The sequence below is a fragment of the Anopheles arabiensis genome, chromosome 2 (genome assembly GCF_016920715.1).
Source record: "Anopheles arabiensis isolate DONGOLA chromosome 2, AaraD3, whole genome shotgun sequence".
Taxonomy (NCBI): Eukaryota; Metazoa; Arthropoda; class Insecta; order Diptera; family Culicidae; genus Anopheles; species Anopheles arabiensis.
Window position 1 is genome coordinate 11,220,667 of NC_053517.1, and position 21,137 is coordinate 11,241,803.

The following is a 21,137-nucleotide window of genomic DNA, read 5'->3' on the forward strand; positions in this document are numbered from 1 at the left end:
ACATTATTGTATTTCATTTTTTTAAATGAAAATGTTCAACTAACTCGATCTATTTCTGGTACAGCAGCACAGATTTGTACAGTTATTCAAAGAAACAAATCGTATAACAGTTTTTGGCTTTCATACTGGATGGAACAGTGTGCAGTACGCACATTGACAAGGAAAGCAACCCTGCACAAAAAGACCTCCGCCAAATGACATTTGAACAAGCGCGCGCGCGTAAATAAAAGTCAGGGCAAAATGTTCTGTTTTGCATCGAAATCAACGTTTGCGTGGTAAAAATTTCTGAGGATAGTACATAATCCTCTGACACGATAATGGCCGCCACTATCAAGTGGCGATCGTTACTTTGCGACTACAATCAACTGCAGCTTAAGGCCACCCTGCTAGGAGGACAGAGCTTCCGGTAAGCATCATCTCCGGCGAGCTGTTGTCTTCGGATGTTCAACAAACCCTGCCTGTACACGTTTTTGTAGCTGGAAAAATTATAAACCTACCGCTTTGGACCAGCATGAAACCGAATTCATTGGCGTGTTTGCCAACATCGTGTGGGTGTTGCGACAAACGGAGCGCGAGCTACAGTACCGTATCGTCGGTGAGCAGCCGTACCCGAACAAAGCGAACAGAGACGTAACAAAATCACCAATCCCCGAGCCGCAGCAGCCCCCGGGCAATGTGCGAAACCTTGCCGAAGTGCGCTTGAAGGTGGCCGAACCGTCCGAGTATGCCACCGGGGGAGAGTTGTTGTATCCGGCCAGCTATTACGAACAGCTGCTGCGCATCTACTTCCGCCTAGACGTAGACCTCGAGCAGCAGTACCAGCAATGGATCCGGTGCCACGAACACTTTGCCACCAGTGCGACCAAATTCTATGCCGTCCGCCAGCTGGATCAGGATCCGGTGGAGAATCTGTTCTGCTTCATCTGTTCGCAGAACAATAACATCGCACGGTGAGCACACAAACGAGAGCAGAGCGCTTTGTGCTGAGCGTCCCCTTCCAATGGTTAATGTCACCATTTTTGTACTCATCGTTTCGTTCGGTTTAGCATCTCGGACATGGTGGAAAAGCTTTGCCGCAACTATGGGGAGAAAATCTGCGAACACGAAGGTACCTGCTACTACAATTTCCCATCGGTGAGCTCGCTCGCTGGCCCCACAGTAGAGGGGCAGCTGCGCGAGCTCGGCTTCGGCTACCGGGCCAAATACATTCAACGGTCGGCGGAGAAAATTCTTCAGCTCGGCGATCTGGAATGGTTCCGGCAGCTCTGCCAGCTGGATTACAAAGCGGCTCACAAGGAGCTGGTGTCGCTGCCCGGCATCGGGCCGAAGGTGGCCGACTGCATCTGTCTTATGTCGCTGGGGCACCTGCAGGCCATACCGGTCGATACGCACGTGTTTCAGCTAGCGAAACATTACCTGCCGGCGCTGAACATATCGAAGAACGTGACCGATCGGCAGTACGTCACGGTGGCGGACAAGTTTCGCGAGGTTTATGGGCCTTACGCGGGCTGGGCCCAGATGGTGCTGTTCTGTTCCGATCTGCGCCAGTTTCGCGAACGTAGCAAGCGCAACGGGGAGCGTGAGAATTCTTCCAAGCTGAAGAAAAAGCGCAAAAAGAAAGGCTAAAGAATGGGCAAGATGATACGTTTAAAAATGACACTTCTTTTATTGAATACTTAGTACTATTTAAAACTCTTCCATACAAAGGTAACCTAACGTTTAGGAACGTACGATTTTCTAAAACATTATTTGTCTTTTGTTGTAAAAAATGCATCAAATGCACAAAAGCGATCTTTCCCATCCCGTAACAATCTCTCTAGCTTCTTCCTCCCTCCCTTTTTATCTATCTATATTATCATCCTCACTTTGTTGTATGTGTTAGGTGCGTCTTTCTGTGTGTAACCGCGGAATCGAACGCGGATACTAGAATACTGGCATAGACCACTGCCGGCCATGGCGGTATGCTCGGGACTACGGTTCCGAATCGTTCGGCGGTGGGAACGGTGCATTCTCCTCGTAGATCATCACCAGCTTGCTGTACTTCATGTTGCGCTTGTTCACTTTGGCTTTGTCCTTGGTGTCGCAGTCGTCGCTGCTGCTGCCGGAGGTCGCCTCGCTCAGCGACAGCTTCGCCGACAGGCCCTCCAGCTCGAGATCCAGGTACAGCTGACCCAGCTGATCGTTTACCAGGATGGGCTGTCGCGGAAGAAAACGGTAAAAGGAAAAATACTCTTGCGTGTAAGCATCATTGATTGGTATGGTACTGTTTGTGCGCTGCGTGCATCATTACCTGGCTGATTTTTTTCAACGCCAAATTATCCGAATCCAGCAGCTCCTTGAGCGACCGTTCGTTAATTTGATACCGATAGATGAGATCCTTTGTCTGGCAGACGTTATCGAGCCAGGGCGGATTGGGGCGCCGCTTGGCACCGCTGGGCCGCACCAGCGTGCCCGTACCGTCGCCCGCCCCATTCCCACTGCCGCCCCGGTCACGCGCAGCCTGATTGCCGGACCCGTCGCCATCCACGTGCATCCGGTTGGTGGTGGACGTGGCATTGTTCGAACCACTCTCCCAGCACATCTCGCTCGATTCTTTCCGCTCCGCACCGTTCTGTCCCTCGGACGAGTTGTCCGTCTTGAGGAAGCTCGAGTAGAAGCTGGAAAAGCTGGACTCGTCCATATCGTCGCTGACCTCGCCCAGTCCGACGACGCCGCCACCGCCACCACCTCCTCCATCGCGATCACCACCGTTGTTGCCGGCCGTGCCACCGATCCCGGTGCCCATCGGGAGCTTATCCACCTGGCCGGAGCCGGTGCGCCGTGTGCCAGCGCCATTCACCCGCCGGTCAATGCCGGACGCGGTCGTATCGCAGTGCTTGTCGTGCACCTCGTCCAGCGCACAGTCCGTGCAGTCGACGTTGGAGATGAGCGGTGAATCGGTGAGATCCTTCTTGGATGATTCCGAAAAAGCCTGCGGAAGACGGAGAGCACACAACACGGGAGAACATGAGAAGAGGGGGGCAGGAATGTGCTGCTTTTGTGTGCCGCGTATGAGACGACTTGTCACCACTACTGTAGTTATGAGTAAAGTTGCCAAAAATCTAGATTCAAATCCAATGCAACTCCGGAAGGTACTGCTCAGCATAATCCGGAGCCGTTCGGAGTCATTCAGAGTTGTCCGGGGTCATTCGTAGTAGTCCGAAGCAATGTTTGCAATTTGCAATGTTTTGTGGTCAGGCATTTAATATCCGACTCCTACTGACTCTGGGCGACTCAAACTTCCAGTCTTTGAACGAAAGGCCTGTTTAAGAAGTGGGCTCCGACTCCGCATGACTCCGGACGACTTAGACTTCGGATGACTCCGATTCTAAACGACTCCAAGTGACCCCTACTCCGGGCGGATCTAGTGGTTTTTGTCGGAATTTGAATCAAACTAACAATAGCCTGAGTCGTATCGGAGTCGTAGTTGCGTTCCGGAGAACACACCACCAGGGGCGGATTACGCACTAAGCAAACTAAGCGGCCGCGTGGGAGCCGAAAAAAGGACCCACCCTCTGCTCTTATTTAAATTTGCTTCTCAATCCTTCTCTTGTTTAGAATTCCTCTTACTATTTCTCGCTCAACACTACAAAATGGCCTACATTCGTGTGATCGCTTAGGGCCTTCACTCGTGTTAATCCGCCACTGCACACCACTACACTACTCACCCGATTGACGACGATCGAAGCGGACGCGATGCTGCCCAATGCCGAGCCCGGTTCCGCTTTGACCGAGGTGGCCTGCGAGGACGGACGCTGGAAGGGTGTTTGCGACTGGGAACCGCTACCTGCCGACGGTGGCACGGTCATGTGTGCCGGGTGTTTGCCACCACCACTGCCAGCGTTGGTCGGCACACCTGGCACCTCGGCCGATTGTGCGGAAGGCTGACCGCCGGTCGCCGGTTGTCCGAGACCGACCGCCATCCCGCCGGGGGCTGCTGGCCCGGGACCGCCAGTCGACGTGGTGTGGCCGGGCTGGGGTTGAAGTCGTTGTGCCTGTTGCTGCTGTTGTTGCTGTCGTTGTTGTTGTTGCTGCTGCTGCTGCTGTTGCTGCTGCTGCTGCTGTTGCTGCTGTTGCTGGTGCTGCTGGTGTTGATGCTACGGGGAAGGGATGGCATATGAAGAAATGGGGATTAGTGCAAGGATCTTGGGACGTTTCAACGGTTGCCTTTACGACGCCCCGGGGTCCACAAAACCCACGGTCTCGGACAGGGGAAAGATCAATGCAAGTGCGCCAATGTCATCCGCAGCACAGTGCTCAGCAGCAGTACCAAGCGACGAACCCGACCAAATCTGCACCTAAAGCGGGGAAAAAATCACCAGTGAACCGAATCTACCATTAGAAATTCTGCATGCCCCTGTTGCCGATGCTGCTCCTAGAAAATAGAAACAGTTCGTACAGATATTTCACCCGAGAGTGTAGTGTCTGCAATGAGTGATCTACGGCACTCTCCCCGGGCCTCTCCTACACACCGTTTGAGAGTCCCGGCCTAAACATCCTTAAATGTATGTAGCGACCATCGCCTGCGCGCCACGAAGCGAAAGTGCGCTCCTCATCAGGATTGTTTTTACCTCATATTCTCGTACGCAATTTGATACGCGGGGCGGGGTGGCCGCTTCCTCCCCGTTTTTTGACGTCCCCATCCGTCCCCACGAAACTGGTTGGATGCCGGAAGCAACCCAGGCAGCAGGAGGCAACCACTTGTGGGCAGGCGGCCCTCTTGGCGCCCACCTCTTGCCGTGACACACGTGTCGGGGGGTGATGATGGTGGTGGTGGTGGTTGTTGTTGATGTTGTTGTTGTTTGTTGTTTGTTGTTGTTGATGATGAAGAGCATGTGTGCGTGTGTGTGTGTGTGTGTGTGTGCGTATGGTTTTGTGTGAACTTGTGTGAATGTGTGTGTGTATGTGTGTCACTTTGGTTTCGCTTTTGTTTCACTACCCCGGGCCACTTACATTTCGGGTGTCACTGTCAAGCCCGCACGGTGGTGGAAGCGGCTGGTAAGGCATCGCGTGGTACATCATCGGCGGGTACAGGAGCGACTGCTGGTGGTAGAGCTGCGGATGCGGATACATGACACCGGCCGCCATGTACGGTACGGTGATCGGGGCGGGCTGGGGTGCGGCCGTTGCGGCCGCCGCCGCCGCCGGGATGTAGTACAGGGTGGGAAATATGCTGTGCGATGGTACGAAGCTGGCGGCACTGGAACCGGCCCCGGCCGACGCTTGCATCGTCGTGACGCTCACGCTGAACGGTGGCCAGAGGTCGCCGGTGCGCCCGGTCAGGCTGCTGCCGGTGGTGTGTGCTCCCCCGTACGCCATCTGGGGCGCCAGTATCGAGGGTGTCGTGAAGGTGGAGCGTTGGTTGCTCCCACCGGCGAGGAGGCTTTCGCCCGCGACGGTCGACTGCACCGGACCGTTGTTGTGGTACGGGCTTTGGTACGGGTACTGCTGCTGCTGGCTAGGCGCGGGATGGGAAAGGTGCTGGTGCTGCTGCTGCTGCTGCTGCTGATGCTGTTGATGATGGAGCAGCTGCTGCTGTTGGAGGTGGGTTTGCATCCCTCCGCCCGTCTGCTGCAGTGCGGCCGACCCCTGGCCTTGTAGTGCGTGATGGTACTGCAGCTGATGCGAGACGTGCTGCGTCTTGTAGTGCATTTGCATGTTCGTTTGCTGGTAAAGCTGCTGCTGCTGTTGCTGCTGTTGCTGCTGCAGTTGCTGTTGCTGCTGTTGAGCTTGCTGTTGTTGCTGCTGCTGCTGCTGCTGCTGCTGCTGTTGGAGCTGCTGGTGTTGCTGCTGTATCAGCAGCTGCTGCTGCAAGGCGTGTGGCGCCACCGGGCCCATCTTCTGCTGCTGCTGCTGCTGCAGCATCGCGGAGCAACCGCCCCCGTCCGGGTTGTGCTGGTGCTTGATCGTTTTGTGTGCGTCCCCCTCCCAGGAGTGGGACGAGCCCCGCTTGACCCCGTGCCCGACCGCGCCGCCCCCGTACCCGGCTTTGTCCGGGGGGCCCTTCTTGTTCTTGTCGGTGCCGCGCGCCACCATCCGCGCCTCCCGGTGCTTCTTCAGCATCACCTTCTGCATGTCCTCGTTGTGCTTGCAGAGCAGCTCCTCCGTCAGCGTCGGCGGCTGGAAGCTGCCCCCGCCGCCGGACGACGTGCCCGTCCCGCCCGTCCCGCCCGTGTTGCTGGTCGTGTTGGTCGTGCTGTCCATCTGCGCGTTGCTTTCGGAGCTAAAATTTCCCGCCGACCCGCCGCTGCCCCCGCCGCCGCTCGCACTAAACCCGCGCTGGTTGGGGCTGACCGCGTGCGACTGCTGCTCGTCCCCGATCGTTTCCGTGTTCGTGCCGCCGGACGAGTCCATCTTCATCTGCTCCTCGATGTTCATGGCCGGCCGGCTGTCGAAGAACCGCTGCAGGTTCTCGTTGTAGTTCAGCTGGTTGTAGCTCGGCGGCGTCTCCGACGAGCTCTTGCTGTCGAAGTACTCGTGGTGGGGCGATATCTCGCCCAGCATCACCGAGTCCCGCTCCGAGAACGTAAAGTCCGACTCGTTCAGCAGGTTCAGCTTGAGCTCCGGCTGGGCCACCTCGTCCATCAGCTCCTCCATGAACGAGGCGAGCGCCTTGCATCGCTTCGACACCTCCTGCTTCACCATGTCGGACGGCTTGGCGACCGGTTCCTTCAGCAGGCGCAGTATCTGCTCCTCCACCATCTTCGCCTCCTTGAGCGTGTCGTCGGAGAATTGGTTCTGCGTCTGGCAGTAGAACGGCGACACGGCAAACACGTCCGCTATCGACGGCCCCTGCAGGATGCGATGGTGCCCGATCACAAACTCCAGCTCGCGCGACCACGGATTCACGAAGCTGGTCCACTCGGTGCTCAGCACGATGTAGCACCCGTTGTTCACCAGAAACCGGTACGGCTGGCTGACGAACGAAGCTCCGGCCGTCTGCCCCTTCACCATGACCGTTTCGTACGCCTTGCGCAGGATCGGCATATCGTCCGGATGGTACAGCTCCATGACGGAGCGCCCTAGAATGTCCTGCGGCAGGTAGCCGATCGATTCGACCGAATTGCCATCGACGTAGCTCAGCACCCCGGACGTGGTGTGGCGCGTGCTAAACTTTAGGTCCCGCTCGCACAGCGACTCGTTCGGCTCCTTGTACACGCTCTTGACCGGGGTGGCCGAGATGATGAGCAGTATGCTGCGGCCGCTCATGATCTCCGCATTCTCCGCCGGTGCCTCGCGGAACGTCAGCACCAGCCGGTACGGTTCGTAGTTGACCGTCGTTTTGGTAACGCCAAAGCCGGCCGTCTTGAGCCCCCGGTACTTGCGCAGCATCACGTACAGTGAGTTTTTCTGATCCTTCTGGCCGCTTTTCGATTCGCCGAGCGGCACCACCACCTTGGACGTGATCTGGCTCGCAAACGTGGCCCGATCCTTCGGATGCACAAAGTCGATAAACGATCGGCCGAGCCACATGTCCTTGGGGAAGCCGAGGCTGTGCGTAATGCTCGGCGTGGTGAACAGCACGACCCCGTCGTGCATCGAGATAACACAGCAGAAGCCATCCTCCACGTCCGGCTTGTTGGTGCGCGGAGTGTTTGATTGTGGTTGGGCTTGCTGTTGTTGTTGTTGCTGCTGCTGCTGCTGCTGCGGCTGCTGTTGGGGTTGCAGGTGCTGCTTATCCAGCGGCTGCTGCTGTTGATGATGTGGCTGTTGGGCAGAGTGCTGCTGTGGCACATGCTTTTGGTTCGCCAGCGATGGATCCTGCATGGAGGAATGCTGCTGCTTGGGATGTTGATGGGCGCCATGGTGATGATGATGATGCTGCGTTTGCTTCTGTTGGCATTGATTTAACCCACCGTGATGCTGTTGCTGTTGCTGCTGTTGGTGTTGTTGCTGTTGCTGCTGCTGCTGTACCACTCCCAGCAGTGTGCCACTGCTGGACACGGTGCCAGTTCTTAGTCCGGCACCGGTCGCGATCGAGTTCACGATCGAGGCAACACCGGCTGGTAGTGGCGCCGGCCCAGGCAGAATGCTTTGCGCGACCAGACTCTTCTGCCGACCGTCATGCGTTCCACCACCACCCGAACGATGCAGCTGTTCCTGCGACAGGTGTTTGCGGTCATCTTTAGCTGCAAGGACACATTAGGGAAAGACAACATACAGTGTGTTAGTAAGCGTTCAATTGAGCCAGCATATTTGGTATGTGTGGACTAGTGCTGGGGGAATCTGATTCAGATTCAGATTGATGAGATCTTCATGGGTCAAAGATTCATTAGTCTTTTGAATCAAATTGAATCTGGAACGATTCTTGAATAAAACGATTCTCAAGATTCGTTAATCTCAATGAAGATCTCAGATGATACATGCATCTCAAAAGCTCACGAATCTCTACGGATTGAATAATGTCAAAAGATTTATAGAGCTTGCTCTACGGATTTATGAATTTCGAAAGATTTATAGAGCTTGAGCTTCTTCGTTTTCTTCTTGGCGTAACGACCTACGTGGTCCTACCAGCTTATTCAGGAATTGAGACTATTTAGCAAGCAACAAGCAGCCGGATAGAATTGTCCTTGCTACGAATATATGGTCAAGGCGAGGTTTGAACCCACGACGGGCATATTGTTAGGTCGTGCGAGTTAACCACTGTTCTATGAATCCCTACAGATTCATGTATCTTTAGGGATTCATAAATCTTTGCAGTTTTTGAATCACCCATCACTGAAGATTTAAGCGAATAAATCCCAACGAAAGATTCATGAAACACAACACTAGTGTGGACTGGACTTACTGTTTTCTTCATTAATAATCTGCGCCACGGCGGCTGCGGCCGCCACCTCCACGCTGACCAGCTCGGCTGTCCCATTGCCCCCGGTGACCGGGCCCAGCTCGTGATGCTCATTCGACTCGCCACCGTGGCTCGCCGACTGCATTCCTCCAGCTCCGGCACCAACGGCACCCAGCTCGCCCGATACGCTGGCGACGGAGGAATTGCCGGTGGTCGTTTCCATTGGTTCTGGCTCACCGCAGCCACCGGCTGCCAGCGTCTGCTGCTCGACATCGCTGACGGCGTTCGCGTTGGCAACCGTGCCGGCTGCGTTTGGTGCCGTGCCGGCCGTAACGCCACCGGGACCGGCGGAACCGTTCGGTGCCGGTACGGTGCCACTGTCGGTGGACGTCTTTAGCTTCTTCTTCTTGCGCTCCTTGTCCTTGGTGCGCTTGGCTGCCGCCTGGGGCAGCGGCGCAATGCTGCTGGCCTGCGTCGACGCCTTGCCGCCGTAACCGCTGCTGCCGGACGAGTTGCTGCCACTGTGGCGTGACTTGGAGCTGCCGCTGAAAAGAGGGAACGTTAAATGTCAAGCACGGTTAGCAACGTTGGTTTGGGAGTGCAAAATGGGTTCCAGAAAAAATCGAGCGAAGGTGTAATTTGTGAATGATTTTTGCGGAATGCTTTTTTTTTGCTCAGAAAAGAAAACGACATTTCAAAGCGGGGAGTTTAATGAAGCGAATTGAACAAGAAACACCTAAGAAAATTGCATTTGAATGATGGTGCTATGAAATGGGGTTTTAGGTAAAGAAGGTGTCCTCCCCTGTTTCTAATTTGTTTCATGCGCACGTCATTTCGCGTTAACGTATTTAAAAGTTAACTTTGGGAAATCTTCATCGCAATCGTGTCACATCTAGCGATTGCGGGTGGCGTTTGCGCGGCACCAAACACATGCAATACGCGTCCTTCTCTAAAGAGCGGAGCAGAGCAAAAACTTCGTCAACGCCACAACACGTGACACGAGTCCCGTGGAAACGGGCTTCCGAAACGTGTCTGCCAGCGGCGTTAGGGGCTGCTTGATGGGTCTTTTTTTATTTACGAAAGCTGGATGCTCTGCTGCTGTTAATACGTTTTGTTTTTTTGGTGAATGATGGTGTGTTTGTACCAGTTGTTGTCACCCATGTCATTACGCTGCTGGTGCTGCTCTCTTACATACAAAAGTATTTCTGCTCGGCTTTTGAAAATAAAGTATGTGTTTCGACAGTCATTTTTAGTTAAGCCTTCCATGTTAAACAAAATAAAAACTTTTCTTTCTAATTGCTCGCTTGCATGATTTACGTAATTAATACTAAAATATAACGAGGTTCCATACTGTAAAATGGAACTTTCCCAGAACTCGTGTGTAATTCAAGAACTGAGAAATAACACAAGGCTTCACAAGGATTTTGCAGTGTTTGCTTAAATTTGTTGCAATTGTTTTACGATTTGACCGTTCATTAATATTTTCGTTGAATTGGTTGAAAGTTTTTGTTGCAAAAAATGGAAAACTATTAAAACGCACCAAGTACTGTAACGAAACATGTGACAGATGAAATGTAACGCCTCGTAACGCCTCTAGTTGTGGATATTGATAAGCGTTATTTTTCGGTTATCATTTCGTTTTCGTTACTGTGATTCTTCGGTGTGTATGGCCTCGGTCTTTAAGTTTTAACTTAAACCAAGATGTGTGTATGTGTAGTGTTTGAAATTTGATTTTATTGATATTTTCAAAAGACATCATGTTTTAAACATGAAAGCCATTATCCAAAATGCACAGAAAAAAAACTTTATAATGCTTTATAATACTTGTGTTATTTTATAATACATGACAGAGTGCATTTTTTCCTGAAGCTTTCTGTTGTTTCTATGTACTCTGAACTCTAGTTTAGCTTGAACTTCTGCTTGAACTTCTGTGAAATCATTTCGATGCCCTTTTGCCACCTCCAAGAATTAAAGCAATTTGAATATAAGATAATGGAAAGGATAATGTAAAGAGCAAAGCTGAACATATAAGAGCCTTTCAGTGACTTATTGATTACCCATAGCAGGATAGTCAGTCCTACGTATGGGGGCACGGTCCTTTCACAAGAAAAATCATTTAAAAAAAACTGAAAGGTGGCGCCCTCTGGATGCCCAACAACGCAGATAACTAAAGGCCGGGCTACATTGATCGTACTCTCTGGTGTAATTTTGATTTTCACTAGCGCATCTGGCGGCGGCTGTTGGAAGCTTTTTTTGGTCATCGAGGGAATGGTCGTGCCGAATCTCAAAATTAAGTAGTTTTTGAATCGTTTTTTGCCATGAAAATGGATGCAATGCGTGCAAGACATGTGCATCTACCTTTTACAAAACTTTTCTCGTCCAAATTAAGTTAAAAACATGGAAAAAATACATATTTTCTGAAGCGGCTCCAAATTGTTTGGAAAAATGCTTCGGTCAGCCCCCGCCAGGTGCGCTAGTGAAAATCAAAATTACACCAGAGAGTACGATCAATGTAGCCCGGCCTTAAGAAATCACGTTAGCGATAAAACTAGGGTCAATATTGTACTATAAATATATAAAAAAAAAGTTTGACATAAAACAGAAATGCCCGTGCATTGCTCTCAGGTGGACCACTCAGGTGCATTCCCCGCAGACCTGTTATGTAAATGCTATTACTTTACAGTAAAAGCTCAAGATACACATTTCAAGCAAAGATCGACTCACCTCCTTTGCGACTGGCTGTTGCTGCAACTGTTGGAGTAAGCGGAATCGGACACCTTGGTGTTGTGCGTCGAGTCCGCACCCTCAAGGTTCTCCATGCCGGTGGTGGACATTTTGTGTGCTGCCCTGATCAGGCGATTTCTATTGCTTGCACTATCGTTTCTTCCTGAAAATAAAAATCACTGCTCACTCACTAGTGTAAAATTACACTAGAGTTATGTGTTTGTCGTAAGCGTACGACCACTTCGCACTCGGGATTGTACGGTACACTGTTAAACATTAAAACGCACTGCACTGCACCTCGGCACGCGGCTACCGTATGTCTGGTTCTGCTTAGCTATATTAGAAAAGGGTTGGGTACGATAGGAACAGGAATAGCCACACAGATTGGTTTGATTAGTTGAGCGTTTTAATGGCAACGAATGGAGGAAAAGGCATCTGAAGTGTTTCTTCCACAGAGTAAGCACACTTTCATTAAACACTGAGTGCATACATTGCAGGATGCTTTCCGGCGCTTTAAAGTGATTGAGCGATTCTCCAATAAGGTCCATTTTTCTACCACAACACACCCACACAATCAGCACACAAGCGCAGACACAGCAATGTACGTTTTCTGTGTGCACTATTTGATTAGAAGATGGGGCGGACGTATCAGGAAGTAGTGTAATGTGTGTAGTGCTCTACCTAGATCACACAGGAAACACGTGAACACGACACGACTTATTCACTGTTCTGTTGATGTTTTTAGTTTTGCAACACATTTGAAATATATTTTATCACAAATTTAAACGATTAACCTTCACACTGATTGCACCAACGTCGCGAACGCTTTGCGTGTGCCACCTGTTGTAACTATCACAAACGAACAAAAGCCACCTTTTTTCCACTCTATACCGCATACCGCATCCGAACAAACGCGATAGCAGAGCCCCCAGCGCAATTGCACTAGCAGCACTTTTATTTGCATTTGCCGCTGTACAACACACTTGATCGGTGGTGGTGGTGGTGGTGATGATGATAGTGTGTCTGTTTCCAGCTGTATGGGTGCGTGGTGCGGCGTCATTCGCGCATCGTTCTCACATGTCGCGGCATGTGCCGTCGCCGTTGTTTACCGCTGTCCGAGGTTACCCTCGCTCGCGCGCTAGTCCTCTAGTGCACCGTTGCGCCACCGTGATGCGCGATGATGGCGGCTGAGAGTAGAGAGGTGATAGTGCTGGATGTTTGTTGGGCGGGCGGCGGCTGGCGACCATTACAGAATCGCGGGTGAATTGCGTTTGATTTTCTTGCCCCAGGTCATAGGAGCTTTGGTGTTGGCCCAGTGCAGTGGCGAATGTATTTTTAATGTTGCATAAAAGCTTGCTTGTTTGAAAGTCGTTACCGATATGTTGCTTTTACAGAAATGGTTTATTTCTTTTTGTTGTTTTTTTTGTGTGGTAAACTTACTCAAATTACAATATAGCACATGCTGATGTATAATAATGGCTGTGCTATCTGGACTGTATTCACTTGAAAACTAAGCTAGAAAATTGCACCCAGGATACACTTTGCTTTGAGGGTGCTGAATGCACATCCGTTACGGCCACTGTACGACCGTTGACTAGTTACTAGGCAGGCAATACTGCCTTTCGATTGCTGCCAGAGAAGCTCACTAGAGGGAGAGGGTGGTATGCGTAAGCGGCAAACGTTCATCATCATAACACACACACACACATATCAAACTCTAAGCTGCTTCTCTTTTCCCTTTTTTGTCCGGATCACCCAGGAATGGAGCAAATTTGCCCTCGATTTTGCTGACCAAAGTGTACAACGCGGGGGCTCTTCCGTTCCTTCTCTACCCTGGGGACTTACTGCAGTTGAAAGAAAAAAACCCCTCACACACATACACACACACAGAGAGCCACGGTGTACAAAATGAAAGTCCAGCCGGGTGAAGTGTAGAACTTGGGGAGGGAACGATGGGAACAGCATGGCGTAGAACGTGTGAGCGAGCGATTGCAAACAGCGCGCCGGGGCTAGCGTTACGCATACCTCCTCACGGTGTAAGACACTTAGTGAGCCTATAGCAGCACACACGATCGATTACGTGGTATGGTAAGCACCCCCGTCCAACACCATCCCTCGGTGTGTGTGCTGAGTGGGGGGTAGCTGAAGGGTCCGGTAGTGGTGGGGGTAGTCTCCATAAAAACACACCCTATACCACCACCACCACTACCATCGGTGTCTTTCATTGTCATGCACCGGAAAGTCACATGTTGCACCACGAGAGTGTCGTAATGGGCGGCCATTGTTAGGCCCGAACACAGACACCGGTAGTTGTGTTGGTGTGCTGCAGGGCGCACAGGCCAGAACGCCAGCCCATGTTCTAATGGAAGATCGGTTGGAAGATGTGCGATTAAGTAGCGATTTCAAGTTCAGCTGATCGACCCAAACGGAGCGTTACGGGGGGAGCGTCCCTCAAGCCACATAACGTAACGCATAACGAGTTACAATAGATGTTGTGATGTCTTTAGCAAAGGACTTTTACAGGGTTATCTTTCTTAAGTGATATGAACTTAATGTGATTCGAATTGGACCTTATAGCACCATCCAACCACCAAATCCAATAGGAATTTCCAAGGAGCCTGTCCAAAACGGGTGCCATAGAGTCCAATTTCCATTATATGAAGTTCACTTCACATAACACAGAGTTAACGAAGTGTCCCACAACTATGAGAACTCCTGGAAAACCCTGTGTAAAACTAGCTTGTTTATGGCATGATGTTATGCGAAACAGTGCCGAAGATGGTGAGTTTTCTCGAGAGCACTAATCTGTTCCCAAAAATTGTACAAAAGTCTGTCCTCCATTCTCCACTACCACTTCAGCAATACACAAATGTATCCTGGATAGGAATAACCTGTTCTGAAGTAAGTGTGGTTCACTATTTCGGCCTAGATCTTGAAATAAATCAATTGAAAGTTTCTTCAATGAATCCACCTGAATCCAGCATGTCGATTGTGTCCTTGCGTTTAAAATAGTGCCGCTACATCTTCGTCTCGGTTCGATGAAAACATTCTTCACCGTCAGTCGAATGAAATTGTATGCAAACAATGTGGCAATGGTAGCCCTCCCTTCTGCTGTTTTTGTTTTACCCGCAGGCCCAGATCCCTGCTTGCTTGTGTAGACAATTTTCTCGGGGCCGAGCCGCAACGCTGTCCCTTTGCGTTTCCGTGCGCTCCACACCAGGCTTCTCCATTTGCACCGAGCTTTTCCGACCTCCCCTTACCCCCGTATGGTGCGTCGTTCTATCGCTTTTCCTCGTAATCTGAGTCTATGCTCTGTTCCGCGACCCTTCTCCGTTCCCCCCGTGGCGCGTCGTTAGGTAACGTAGCGTTGGTTGGAAAACGTGCGCGTTTTCATTCATTCATTCATTTGTATTTATTTCTTAGATGTACATTAATCCTGAATTACAATTTAGTATTTTACATCGGTACCGGAGTTTCCATAACGCGATATTTCGTTGATTTTTCTTGCACTTGGCATTGTGGACACTATTCCTGATGTTAAATGAATTTGACGTATTGATGGAGGAAAAATTACAAAAAAACCTCTTAATTTGGCTGTATTTTCTAAACTATGTACTAACTTATTCTTTTATAAACTATACTAGGGGAACTAATTCATATTGGGATTTGCAATTAGGGAGAAAGAGAAAAAAAGGTAGTATTTACAAATATAAGTATCGTTTTAGATGAGGTTTTGTAGTGTATGTATGCCACTATTTGTGCATTTAGATCGATATTTAATATTGATTTTTTCTATAAACTCGCTAATCCTGTCAATTTTAGCTTTTCTATGAATAATGCTTGTACTGTACCAAGGCGGGAGATTTAGTATTCGTTTTAAGAATTTGTTTTGAAATATTTGCATTTTCTTTATGTGTGTTTTTGCACTGTTTCTCCATATTGGTGATGCATAGGTAATTATAGGTCTTACTAACGATTTGTACATAAGAAGTTTGTTTCGTAAATTCAATTTAGAGTTTCTATTAATAAATGGGTAAAGAATTCTAATCGCATTTGTGCCGCTAACTAATTTTTCTTCAATGTGTTTTTGAAATGTAAGCTTTTTATCTAATACTACTCCTAAATATTTAACGGTGTTATTCCAAGGAATTTCATTATTATTTATCGTAAGTGAACTATTTGGGAGATTTCTTGCGCTTCGGCACCTCGTGAAATATATTGCTTCCGTTTTTCCATCGTTAATTTTTAGCTTCCACTGCTCACAGAAGGTCACATATTTTCGTATGCCTTTGTTGAGGCTACACAATATGCTATCGGGATTGGAACTAGATGAGCTGATAGCAAAATCATCAGCAAAAGCGTATTTCTTAACTCCTTTCATTTTAGGTATATCGCTTGTAAATATATTAAATAGTATTGGGGACAGCACACTGCCTTGGGGCAGGCCGGCAAGTGGTTTAAAGGGTTCAGAATGATAAGAATGAAGATGAACGGAGCCAGATCGATTCGACAAGAAGGATTTAATGAGAAGAATTAATTTGGGGGGAAAATTGTTGCTGATCAATTTGAATATTAGTCCATCGTGCCATACTGTGTCAAATGCCTTTTCGAGATCAAGTGTAACTAGTCCTGTAGATTTTTTAATATTTCGATTCGATGTTATAGTGTTAGCGAGTCTATTTAATTGGTGAGTGGTGGCAAAATTGGCTTGAAATCCAAATTGGAAAGAAGGGATGATGTTATGAGACTTGGTATGAGAATCTAGCTTTTTTAATATGATCTTTTCGAAGATTTTACCCATACAGCTTAGTATGCTTATCGGTCTGTAATTTGCCGGAATCTTGGGGTCCTTTTTTGGTTTTGCTATGGGAATGATTTTCGCTATTTTCCAATTTTCAGGATAGTAGTTTAATTTTAAGCAGCTATTTAAGATAAAGCATAACAAAATTATTCCTTTTCTTGGTAAATGTTTTAATGCGTTGTTACTTATAAGGTCAGTACCAATCGACTTTTTTGTTTTTAAAGTTTTTATAATTTTATAAATTTCCTTTGGCTTCACAAGATGAGGCGGATTTATATTTACTCTTTCTGTATGATAGTTAAGAAACTGGGTTATTAAGGGGTCAATTTGTGCAGTTAATGGACTTGGACTGTTTAAAGTGGTGTTATTGGCATTCGCAAAATGAGCTTTTAATACTTCACTTTTTTCCTTTGGCGTGAGAAGTATTCTATCGTTTGCTTTGAGGTGAGGAATGGAGGTAGAGCAGCCTTTGATTATTTTTATAGATGTCCATAGTTTACTATTGTTTATGTTTTTAGAAGTATTAATTTTTGTTAAATTTCGAGACCATGACATATTTCGGTATTGGGATATATCATTTTTAATTTGATTTGCTAGTTCGTTGTAATGATCTTTAAGTGTCAAGTTTCTTCTGTTTCTTTGCCATCTACGTCTTACTGAGTCTCGTATTTTGATTTTGGATTTAATATTTTCAGGTAACACTAAAGTGAATCTAACTGGGTAGAATACTGGTATAGCATTGTTTTGTGCCAAAGTGATTGTTTTAGTTAAGTACGTTACCATTGTATCGATCTGGAAGGTGTTAATTATGTTTTGGAGGTTTAGTGAGGCGAGATTAATACGGCTGTTAATGATGTTTTTAAATAGAGGCCAGTTTGCTGCGGCATAATTTGGCATCCCATAAGGGGATTTGCTGATGATTTTACTGTCGATAGTTTTGAACAGGATGGGTAAGTGATCTGATGAAAATATTTTTAGTGTACAAGGGGGAGTTATATCGATTCGGCCATTTGCAAGAATTAGGTCAAGAGTAGAAGGTGATCGTCTGTGACAGCTTGGAATATAAGTGGGCTCGTTGGGGCTATGAAGGGAAAAGGTTCCTGTTTGAATTACATCAAATAGGATTTTACCCATACTATTGCCTTTGATGCAATTCCACAAGCGGTGCCGGGCGTTAAAATCTCCGCAAATTAGTGATTTTCCTTTAAGCTTACTTATTTTTCTTAAATCGTTATGGAAACTAACATGGTCGGAATTTGAACCAGGGTTATAAATTGATAATATAGCTAAGGGACCAGCTACTAATTTAACATTAATTCCTATGCATTCAATAACTTTGAGATCCAGTGCATGTAAAACTTCATGCGGTACTTCTTTTGCTACAACAATAGCCACTCCGCCTTTTTCACCGGTAGTTCTATCTAGTCTATGTACAATAAAGTTTGGGTGTGAGAAACGAGTTTGGGGTTTCAGGAAGGTTTCACTAATTGTAGCTATATCTATCTTTCTCTCTATTAAGGTATTGAAAAATTCATCTTTTTTTGTATGAATACCATTTGCATTCCATGATATGATTTTAAGTGTCCTAGGAGATTCAGACATGGGAGAAGCAATACTTTGCAGTTACCTTGATGATAACGGTGATGAGATCTTGTTTTGAGCGGACTGAGCTCATGCGAGCGAACACATCTTCGATGATTTCGCCTATTTCGTCTATCGCGAACATGTCCGCTTCGGGTGTATGTGTTCTATTTCGCTCGCTAAACAAGCCGGCGTAGGTAGGCGTTCTGCTATTCGGTGTAGCGATCGTTGGTGTGGGAGCGTTTTGTCGATGTAGCGGTGGGAACATCTCGTGTCGTAAGGCGAACGTCGGGGCGCTTTGCTTCTTGTTCCGTGTGTTGGTAGATGGACGGGATTTGCAACCACGGTAATTCGCAGTGTGGTGTTCGTTGCAATTTGCACAGCAGAGCTTATTTGTGGCGATTTTGCCATCAGGATTTAATGTGCTCTGTGATAGAGGGCAGGTTTTTGAAGTGTGCGTGCCAGCGCATTTCACACATATGGACGGGAGAAAGCAGTTTGCGCTACCATGGCCAAACTTTTGGCAGTTTGAACACTGGATTGGCCCGTTTTTTTGGTTGTAGTATTCGAAGTAAACACGATGATGGTTTATCGCTCGTACATTTTTTAGTTCGGCTAATGTTATCGAACCTTTAGTGAAATGTAAGAGGTACATTGCTTGGTCACTGTACCTTTTGTTTTTGATTGCCAAGCTCTTCACTGCAATTGGATTGACGTTATTTTCTTCTAGAGCACTTTTGATATCGTGCAAGTCCATAACGGGTAGGCCAAATACTACGACTTTTGTCGTCCTATCATCCGCGAGTTGATGCGTGTAGAAGGATACTTTCTGATCCTCAAATAGACTTTTTATTTTGCGAAAGTCGTCGACGGATGAAAATGGAAAACGTGCGCGTAAAGCTATAGCTGTGTACCGCTACTCACCACACCACTTTTTTCCACTCTGTGCCTGCAAGTGATGCATGTAGCAAGAGTGGGTAGGTTATAAACTTGGTCAGTATCTCACACACACACACACACCCACGTATGTATGATTTCACGTCCCATCTAGGGATCCGGGAGGAGAGCACAATTGGAACACTTCAGCATGCCAAGGGTAATTTTACCGATTTTGTCGATACAGCTCGTGATGCTGTAGTGGTGTGGCTGGGTACAGTGTTATGAACGCTATCATACCCGCTGTGTCCAACTTTCCAACACGCATGGCGGAGGTCGATTGGGGGTGGAATTATGCCACAAATGCGTAGCTACCTCCGCCCTAACATTGTATCCGGTGGGTTGTTTTCCTTGCTCCTTGCTTGGAAGGGAGTAATGTCCGGAAGGAGGAAGTCGAAAAGTGTCGTTCTATTTTCGAAACATCATGAAAGCGAAAAGTTGAACAAACAATTGTAGCCGACCGTGTATTGCTATTGTTGAAAGTAAAAGCGCAGCGCAAGGGATGAGATATAAATAGCCAACGGTGTGCGGTCTGAAATGATGATGTGACATGATGTCTCAGCCAGTAATGGGTTTAGCTTGATATCAAAACTGGACAGAAAAGAACAAAGATCGCATTAGAATGCAGCCGCGATCGGTCCCTCGGCTGTGAGCGACGACCTTTTTTCCGCTATCAACCATAGCAACCTTTAGCGGGATGGTCGAGTGGTAGAAGGATATGTAAATCCATCACTGCCCTTATATACTTTATGAGCTGCTGTTGACTTGTTTTGAGACGCCTCGGCATCTCATTTTCGGTTCCATCACGACACGGACGTCATACAATGGCACGCAGCATCTCCTCATTCGTCCCAATCGTCGGGACTGCACGATAACAGGCTACGCACGACTGTGGTCAGCGTGCGTTCCGCTTTTTAGATTTAAATTTATAAATCTTTTTGCGCATTTGGAAGGATCGTTGTGCTCACGTCCCTCATAATCGTCATCAAAAAGTGCTGTCGAATTTCACACACACACCACCGATCCTTCCGATTGGCCACGGTTTTTGAATGATCAGTGGGAGAGTCCACCTTTGGAGGGTAGGGGATAGTTGTCCCGTGTCAAACCTTACAATGCAAATGCACACAGCGTCTACCACCAGCGTTTTGGGGGCCGTACTCGGGAAGAGAGAGAGAGAGAGATGGTGGAGCCCGAGGTGTGTGCTCATTTGAAATTCAACCAACCGAGCGAATCCTTAGGGCAATGGTGCAGCAGCAGCAGCAGCGACAGCAGATCATCGTTGATCTTGCCGTCCATGATCGTTGGAATGTTCTAGACACAAACTCCTGCTCCCTGCGGCATTCCAAGCTCTTTCTCTCTCTCTCTCTCTCTCTCTCTCTCTCTCTAGAGCGATTTACAACAACTGTGAAGCGACGTCAATGGTGTGAAATGTGCTTAACGACTGTCTTTGGAGCTCGCGTCACACGGTTTCTGTGGCTGATAATGCTTCCGCAAAGCAGTGAATGCCATTACACTTCTCAAGCACACGACGACATGGCGTTTGAATCACTGCTCAATTAACCGTTTCACGGCACGGGGCTCGACCGAACACTTGAACACTGCGGCACACACGGAACCAGACGCTTTGTGCGAGGAAATGAAATCCCGTTTCTAAGGATTCGCATTCGACGCGCGCTTACGCAGTTGCGCGATGGGTGTGCTGATACGTTACTGCATGCTTAAAGTCACAAACAGGACGCCAAACTCCTTTTTCCATCAATGGCTGAAGCCTTGCGGGGAAGTTGATTAGGAAAGGTAATTACAACGAAAGGATGGGTTAATGTTTAATAAACGTCCCCAGCGCTGCCAAGACACACCGATGGGGGTTTCATGGCTCTTTTTCCTGCCGAAAGGTGGGGTTTTCATTTGCCTCTTATGTTGGGTTGATCACACACACACTCTTAATGAATTTTCATTTCATCACACCATTTTCCACGCACTTCAAATTGCCATTGATTCGGCGTTTTTGTATGGTCGGCGACTCGGCCATTGATTCGGCGTTACGGTATGGTACTTAATATTAAAAAAAACTCCCCGTTTTATTCAATTTAAACAATCACAAACACACACACACACGTACAAGCACTCGCACACCTATCCCTACCGGGTGTATCTATGGTGTGTAATGGTCTTCTAAACCACAAACGTCGAACGAACGACTAACGCGCGCACACGGCTATTAATCAGCGAGAGAGCGGGCTGAAAACCGATCCGTTCCGGACGACTGTTGAC

The 21,137-nt window shown here is 48.4% G+C and overlaps 2 protein-coding genes across 8 annotated transcripts; one reads left to right on the plus strand and one right to left on the minus strand.

The window, feature by feature from the left end:
• The first annotated feature begins 126 nt into the window (after positions 1–126).
• On the plus strand, positions 127–1,778 carry LOC120897139 (N-glycosylase/DNA lyase). Its single transcript, XM_040301789.1, has 3 exons — positions 127–406; positions 477–950; positions 1,047–1,778. Exons 1-3 carry the CDS (start codon positions 318–320, stop codon positions 1,624–1,626), a joined length of 1,143 nt encoding a protein of 380 aa, XP_040157723.1. The 5' UTR covers positions 127–317; the 3' UTR covers positions 1,627–1,778.
• On the minus strand, positions 1,643–21,137 carry LOC120897137. 7 transcript variants are annotated; one of them, XM_040301782.1, is made up of 7 exons: positions 21,010–21,137; positions 11,549–11,711; positions 8,828–9,369; positions 4,993–8,168; positions 3,708–4,136; positions 2,291–2,971; positions 1,643–2,196 (listed from the first exon to the last, which is right to left on the minus strand). In XM_040301782.1, the coding sequence occupies exons 2-7, from the start codon at positions 11,656–11,658 to the stop codon at positions 1,972–1,974; spliced, it is 5,163 nt and encodes a 1,720-aa protein (XP_040157716.1). In that variant the 5' UTR covers positions 11,659–11,711; positions 21,010–21,137; the 3' UTR covers positions 1,643–1,971. The 7 variants fall into 7 exon arrangements, with proteins under 7 accessions (XP_040157716.1, XP_040157711.1, XP_040157713.1 ...); XM_040301777.1 differs by having other exon boundaries at positions 11,549–11,882; XM_040301779.1 differs by having other exon boundaries at positions 11,549–11,882; positions 21,000–21,137.